This window comes from Cebus imitator, unplaced genomic scaffold, assembly GCF_001604975.1.
Source record: "Cebus imitator isolate Cc_AM_T3 unplaced genomic scaffold, Cebus_imitator-1.0 Scaffold524, whole genome shotgun sequence".
In the NCBI taxonomy this organism is placed as follows: Eukaryota; Metazoa; Chordata; class Mammalia; order Primates; family Cebidae; genus Cebus; species Cebus imitator.
In genome coordinates, this window is record NW_016107839.1 from 1,345,275 (window position 1) to 1,353,025 (window position 7,751).

General features: G+C 57.6%; 1 protein-coding gene across 1 annotated transcript in view; it reads right to left on the reverse strand.

Annotated features, from left to right (window-relative positions):
* Positions 1–3,019: 3,019 nt before the first annotated feature.
* The window catches only part of PRTN3 (proteinase 3), a 7,373-nt gene continuing 2,641 nt past the window's right edge, over positions 3,020–7,751 (reverse strand). The window contains exons 2-5 of the mRNA XM_017514512.2: positions 7,430–7,595; positions 7,002–7,143; positions 5,048–5,278; positions 3,020–3,375 (exon numbers count right to left, since the gene is read on the reverse strand). Coding sequence (XP_017370001.1) covers positions 3,205–3,375; positions 5,048–5,278; positions 7,002–7,143; positions 7,430–7,595 — 710 coding nt within the window. The 3' untranslated portion in view covers positions 3,020–3,204. The remainder of the gene's footprint in view (positions 3,376–5,047; positions 5,279–7,001; positions 7,144–7,429; positions 7,596–7,751) is intronic.

The following is a 7,751-nucleotide window of genomic DNA, read 5'->3' on the forward strand; positions in this document are numbered from 1 at the left end:
AAAAAAAAAAAAAAAAAAAAAAAATAATAATAATAATAATAATAAATAAATAAATGTCTGTTTACTTAGAGCAATGATACCAATTATAAATAATTGAGTAGTTATAGCAATGATATATTTACTGATTACTTAGTTATGGAAATGACACCAAATAGATATTAGATTCAGTCACATAATCAGTCACACTGTCAATCTTTTTATTTATTTATTTTTTGAGACGAGGTTTCACCATGTTGGCCAGGCTGGTCTCAAACTCCTGACCTCGTGATCCACCCGCCTCGGCCTCCCGAAACGCTGGGATTACAGGCGTGAGCCACCGCGCCCGGTCCAGAGTCAATCTTATTACATCGTTATTCTTTATGAATCTTTAGTATTAGAGTGTAGGAACATTGTAGTCTTATAGTATGGACATAATTGAGCGAAATGTAATTCAGAACTGAAGGGACACTGTCAGAGGTGACCAGGAGGCGAGAGTAAACGCCTTGCGGTAGGGCCAGCTTCTGGGAAGGTGCCCGCTACTTAGCAGGCCGTGAGGGCAGTTTCCCTCTCACTGGGGAGTTCAGAGAACACTCTGCTCTGCCTGCCCTTGAGGAAGGTCTGACCCTGGCCAGGCCGCCCGCAGACACCCAGGGGCTTAAACACCTCTCCGCGGTGCTGTGCTCCGGCCGTCACCATCCTTGTCCACCTTCATGTTCCACTTTCCCACCCGATGCTCCCTTGTAAATTCTTAGAGGCTGTGAGAAGAATAGAGGAACCCTAAAAGCCTTTGATCTCTCTGATAAGTGATAGAAAGATACTGACGTAGGTGCCTCCCCTTCTTGCAGCGGCTACCTGAGAGGGAGGGGCCCTCTGTGCTCTACCCACGTGGCCCCCTGTACTGTACCCATGTGACCCTCTGCACTGTACCCAGGTGACCCCCTAGGCTATACCCACGTGACCCCTGTACCCTACCCACGTGGCCCCCTGCACTGTACCCACGTGAACACCTGTACTTACACACGGGACCCCTGTACCGTACCCATGTGACCCCCTGCACTGTACCCACGAGACCCCTGCACTGTGCCCCCGTGACCCCCTGTACTGTACTCACGTGGCCCCCTGCACTATACTCACGTGGCCTCCTAAACTGTACCCACGTGGCCCCCTGTATTGTAAGAACGTGATTTGCTTGACCCCTACCAATCATGTCAGATGAGTCACTCTCCGGCCCTGCCGCCCCGCCTTGTATACAATAAACGTCAGCGTGTCCAGGCACCCGGGGCCACTGCTGGGCTCCGAGCCTTGTTAGCAGTGAACCCCGCGCCCGGCTGCATTCTTCCATCTCTGTGTCTGCGTCTTTCTTTTCCACAATCCATCGTCTCTGCACACAAAAGGGCACCCACCACACCCTGCGGGGCTGGACCCTGTCGTGTGCCACATTCACACGTGCAGTGACGGTTACGTGTGTGGGCGCTGGGTTCATATCCCGGTTCTGGTATCGCCGTTTGGCCACTGTTTAACCTCAGGCCCCTGGAGTAAACGCTCTGTGACTCAGTTTCCTCCTCTGTAAAATTATAATCATAGGATCCGTCGCATAAATGTGTCACGAAGGTAAAACAAATTAACGTTTGTAAAGTTCTTGGCTTAGAAAGTGTTGTCTGGCCGGGCACGGGGGCTCACGCCTGTAATCCCAGCACCTTGGGAGGCTGAGGCGGGCGGATCACGAGGTCAGGAGTTGGAGACAAGCCTGGCCAACATGGTGAAACTCCGTCTCTACTAAAAATATAAAAATTAGCTGGGCGTGGTGGCGGGCATCTGTAATCCCAGCTACGTGGGAGGCTGAGGCCGGAGTGAATCTCTTGAACCCGGGAGGTGGAGGTTGCCGAGATCGCACCACTGCACTCCAGCCTGGGTGACAGAGTGAGACTCTCTCAAAAAACATATTGAAAAAAATCAGCCTGATGCCGGGCGCGGTGGCTCACGCCTGTAATCCCAGCACTTTGGGAGGCCGAGGCGGGTGGATCACGAGGTCAAGAGATCGAGACCATCCTGGTCAACATGGTGAAACCCCGTCTCTACTAAAAATACAAAACATTAGCTGGGCATGGTGGCGCGTGCCTGTAATCCCAGCTACTCAGGAGGCTGAGGCAGGAGAATTGCCTGAACCCAGGAGGCGGAGGTTGCGGTGAGCCGAGATTGCGCCATTGCACTCCAGCCTGGGCAAAAAGAGTGAGATTCTGACAAAAAGAAAGAATAAAAAAAATCAGCGGGGAGCCTCCTTTCCTCTCTCCACGTGTCCCTCTCTGTGGCTGACGCCTCTTTCTCGTGGACAGCGGGACTCTGACTCCCACCTCGTCCCCGCCTCGGGCCTCCCCTCTAGGCTCACCCCAGCTCACTTCTCATGCTTCCTCTCAGGGGACCCCTCCCCTGCTGACTGCCCCCAACGAGAAATAGTGCTCCGACCCCGTCACCCCTCCCCTGAGCCCACAACCTGCCCCTGCCTGTGCCCCTCCCCATCCCCCGGCCTCTTGAACTAAGGCCTCTGCCCTGGCTGTGCCCCCTGCCTGGTGGCCCTTCTGATGTTTCTCTTCACACCTTGGTATGCAACTCTGGCACTGCCACCTCCTCCAGGAAGTCCCCCAGGATGCTTCCCTATCCCCATCCTCCTCCTCAAGGAGGCCCCTGAGCCAGCAGAAACATGGCTGGAGCCGCCAGGGCCCACGTGGGCATCTTGACAGTTCTAGGAAACGTCTGGGGTGATTCCATTTTCCAGATGAGGAAACTGAGGCATGGAGATGAATAACAAGTTCCCCAGGGCCACCCTGATGGCGCTGGGTTAGAACCCACATCCATGGGCATCCAGGAGAGAGACCCCCTGTGACCTGGACACCCAGGCCTTGGCTCCGACTCCCCCCATCCTGAGCCTGGAGCTGGGGTACTTGAGCACTGGGGGCCTCTAGGCGGTTCTCCCTCCTCTCCCTCTGCGGGAAGAACAGACAGGAGCCGGGGAGAGTTTCAACATTTATTGAGGTCACTGTGGGGTGGGGTACAGGGCCGGCCTGTCTCCCGGAGCCCCATGGAAGGAGCATGGGGAGGGGAACGGGGGGGCCATCCCCGACGTCGGGGGGAGGAGCAGCGTTCTGGGAAGAACTGCCTCCGTCCAAAACTCTCCCTCGAGGGTCTGGAGCTAGGCTGGGGCCCCGCCGGGGCCGTGGGAGGGGTGGCTCAGGGGCTGTCCTCGGCCCCCACACGGCGCAGTATGGAGCGGATCCAGTCAACATAGAGTGCCACCCTTGCGAAGAAGTCGGGGAACTGGCGGCTGGCACATCCCCCGACCACAAAGGAGTCTACTCCCTGGACAACGCCGTCACAGATCAGGGGGCCACCGGAGTCTCCCTGGAGGATGTGGGGTGGTCAGTCACCCACGCTGGCCCAAGGCGGCCAGGAAGGGGGCTGGATGGCCACAAGCTGTTTCAGAATAAAATGCTCCCAGTCTGGAACTCTGGAATTTACTTTTTTTTTTTTTTGACACAGAGACTTGCTCTGTCCCCCAGGCTGGAGTGCAATGGCGAGATCTCGGCTCACTGCAACCTCCACCTCCCGAGTTCAAGCGATTCTCCTGCCTCAGCCTCCCGAGTAGCTGGGATTACAGGCGCCCACCACCACACCCAGCTAATTTTTGTATTTTTAGTAGAGACGGGGTTTCACCATGTTGGCCAGGATGGTCTCGATCTCTTGACCTTGTGATCTGCCTGCCTTGGCCCCCCAAAGTGCTGGGATTACAGGCGTGAGCCACCGCGCCCGGCCTTTTTATTTATTTTTTTTTTTTGACGGAGTCTAACTCTGTCACCCCGACTGGAGGGCAGTATTGTGATCTCAGCTCACTGCAACCTCTGCCTCCCGGGTTTAAGCTATTCTCATGCCCCGGCCTCTGGGGTAGCTTTGTTTCTTTCTCTTGAGACAGGGTCTGGCTCTGTTGCCCAGGCTGGAGTGCAGTGGCACAATCATAGCTCACTGCAACCTCGGACTCCCCGGCTCACGCAATCCAGCTGCCTTAGCCTCCTGAGTAGCGGGGTCTACAGGCTCACACCACCACGACTGGCTAATTTTTAAATTACGTGTAGAGATGCCATCCTGCTGTATTGCCCCGGCTGGTCTTGAACTCCTGGACTCAAGAGGTCCTTCCTCCTCGGCTTCCCAAAGTGCTGGGATTACAGGCGTGAGACACCACTGCTGGCCTGGAATGTTCTCTAAAATGTGTGAGCACCAGCCGGGCACAGAGGCTCGTGCCTGTAATCCCAGCACTTTGGGAGGCCGAGGTGGGTGGATCACTTGAGGCCAGGAGATCAGGACCAGGCTGGTCAACACGGAGAAACCTCCTCTCTACTAAAAATACAACAATTAGCTGGGCATGGTGGCAGGAGGCTGGGGCAGGAGAATCGCTTGAACCCAGGAGGTGGAGGTTGCAGTGAGCTGAGATTGTGCCACTGCATTCCAGCCTGGGTGACAGAGTGAGACTGTGTCTCAAAAAAAAAAAAAAAAATTAGCTGGGCATGCTGGCAGGCACCTGTAATCCTAGATACTTGGGAGGCTGAGGCAGGAGAAGCCCTTGAACCCAGGAGGTGGAGGTTGCAGTGAGCTGAGATCTCACCACGGCACTCCAGCCTGGGCAACAGAGTGAGACTCCGTCAAAAAAAAAAAGTGTGAGGCGGGAAGGGCTGAGGCCATTTGTAGGAACTGGGCATTTATGGGCCTCCTGCTGAACACCTGGATCCCTGGATCCTGGAAGGGGCCCCGGGGGAGGCAGATGGGTCTCCCACACCTTCCTGTGGTCCTAGAGGGATGTGGGGCGGGGAACCCCCAGACCCACCCAGGTAGCCAGGTGCAATGTGAGCACCCCCACCCCATTGAGTCTGCCCATTGGGTGTTGGGTGCGCCCGCCTTCCAGGTGGGGAGACTGAGGCACAGCTTGAGGGCCGCACAGCCAGGCGGTGGACCTGGAACCCTGGTCGCCCTCCCTCCTCTGCTCAGGGCAGCCTCGAGCCAGGTGCCCGGCGAGGTTACTCACAAAGCAGATGCCGGCGCTGCGCCGGGGCACGAACGTGCACACATTATGCTCCCGGCACAGGAAGGTGACCACGGTGACATTGAGCTCCTGCAGGACCCGGGCCACGGGGTCGTGGGTGCCCAGGCGGCCCCAGCCCATGGCCAGGCACTGGGTGCCGTGGGGCACCGACTGGTCTTGCTGCGGCAGCTGGACTGTGGCCACGGAGGCGTTGAGGGTGGCTGGGCGGCTCAGCTGGGGCAGAAGGTGGGTGGCGGTGAGACACTGCCCGAGGCTGCCGGGACGCCCTCCCACCACGTCCACTGCCTCAAAACGCCTCCCACGGGCGTCGCACATGCTGTTCCCTCCACCTGGACCCACCAACTCCTTTGTCCCATTCTACACTATTGTAGTCACTCATTTTTTCTTTTTCTTTTTTGAGACAGAGTCTCACTCTGTCACCAGGCGCCAGGCTGGAGTGCAGCGGCACAATCTCGGCTCACCGCAACCTCCACCTCCCGGGTTCAGGCAATTCTCCTGCCTCAGCCTCCTGAGTAACTGGGACTACGGGCACGCACCACCATGCCCAGCTAATTTTTGTATTTTTAGTAGAGACGGGGTTTCACCATGTTGGTCAGGATGGTCTCGATCTCTTGACCTCGTGATCCACCCGCCTGGGCCTCCCAAAGTGCTGGGATGACAGGCGTGAGACACCATGCCTGGCCTTTTTTTTTTTAAACAGAGTCTTGCTGTTGTCTCCCAGGCTGGAGTGCAGTGGCACCGTCTTGGCTCACTGCAACCTCCCGGAGCCGTCTGCTTGGGTGAGGTGGCCAGCCTGGTCTCAAACTCCCGACCTCAAGTGATCTGCCTGCCTCGGTCTCCCAAAGTGCTGGGATTACAGAGGTGAGCCACCATGCCCGGCCCATTCATTCATTTTCAAAGCACTTTTTGTTTTTTTGAGATGGGGTCTTGCTCTGTCACCCAGGTTGGCATGTGGTGGCCAGACCACAGCTCCCTGCAGCCTCAACCTCCTGGGCTCAAGCAGTCTTCCCACCTCAGCTCATGAGTAGCTGGGTGTGCACTACCACGCCCAGTTGATTTTAAAATTTTTCTTTTGTGGGCTGGGTGCAGTAGCTGCCGCCTCTAATCCCAGCACTGTGGGAGACCGAGGCGGGCAGATCACTTGAGGTCAGGAGTTTGAGACCAGCCTGGCCAAAATGGCAAAACCCCATCTCTACTAAAAATACAAAAATTAGCTGGGCTAAGTTATGGTGGACACTTGAAATCCCAGCTAGCCGGGAGGCTGAGGCAGAAGAACCACTTGAACCCGGGAGGTGGAAGTTGCAGTCAGCTGAGATCACGCCACTGTACTCCGGCCAGGGTAACAGAGTGAGACTCTGTCTCCAAAAAAAAAAAAAATTCTATCGTAGAGATGGGGTCTCACTAAGTTGGTCAGGCTGCTCTCAAACTCCCGGCCTCAAGTGATCCTCCCACCCCGGCCTCCTGAAGTGCTGGGATTGCACGCATGAGCCACAGAGCCCAGCCCCAAGCATTGACTGAGCACCTCCTATTCCAAGCCGCAGGGACCCAGTAGTAAAACAGACAAAAATCGTCTGCCCTGGGGAGATGATCTTTCGGGGTGGGAGGAGGCCAGGAATGCCCCCTGACTGAGAGGAACACGGTCTAGCCGTGGGGAACTGAGAATCGGGGAAGGCTGTGGCTGTCCTTGTCATTTCAAGTAGGGTCAGGGGAAGCCGGAGGAGGCATGGGCGCCTGGGTTTCTGGGGGAACAGTGCCCGGGGCAGAGGCACAGCCAGGGCAGAGGCCGGGAGGAGGAGTGGTCTGGTGTTCAAAGAGCCGTGCTACCAGACCCAGCCTGCCTCGGCCTCGGTCATGGCTGGGTATACAGTGGGTGCTCAATAAATGCTTGCTGAAGGAACGGGGGGGTCCAGGAGCCCTTGAGGCCCTGCGCACCCACCTGGATGAGGAGAACGTCATTCAGGTGGTTCTCTGCGTCATAGCCTGTCTGGAACACTTGAGCGATGGAGAAGTCCTGCTGGGTGGGCTCTGGCGTCTGCAGGTTGTGGGCTCCAAGCACCACTTTTACCAGGTTGTGGGGTCTGCGGGGGTGGGCTGGTCACTCCTTGGCGCCTGGCCACTCGCTGGCCCCCACAACGGGTTCTTCCCGAGGCCAGGGGTGCAGCCACAGACCCCTCCCTCAGTGGCTCTGCCCCTAGGGACCCCGACAGCGCCATCCCGCTCTCCCCCCAGGACTGCCCCCAGGTGAGGGCCATGGGGTCAGCACACGGAGCTTAGCCAGGTCCTTCCTGGGCAGGAGAGCTGCCCGGCCAGGCCTGGAGGAACAGGGTGGGGCGGATGGAAGGGGCTACGGAGGTGGCCACTCACGTTTCCTGCAGGCAGTGTGCGGCCGTCAGCACGAAGCGGGGGTGGATCAAGGTGCCCCCGCAGAAATGGCTGCCCCGGGTCCCCCGGAACTGCAGGGAGGCCATGTAGGGCCGAGAGTGTGGCTGCGCCTCCCGCCCGCCCACGATCTCCGAAGCTCGGGCGGCACCTGCTGGGGACAGTCCAGGCGTCAGGGAGTGCCCAGGCTGCAGGGGAGGCGGTCAGAGAGCTGTCTCTGGGCCTCTCTGAGCTTCCGTCTCCCCAGCAGCAACCCCATCAGCGCCTGCCGGCTGAGGGCTCTGCACGCAGGCCTGGGGTTACAATT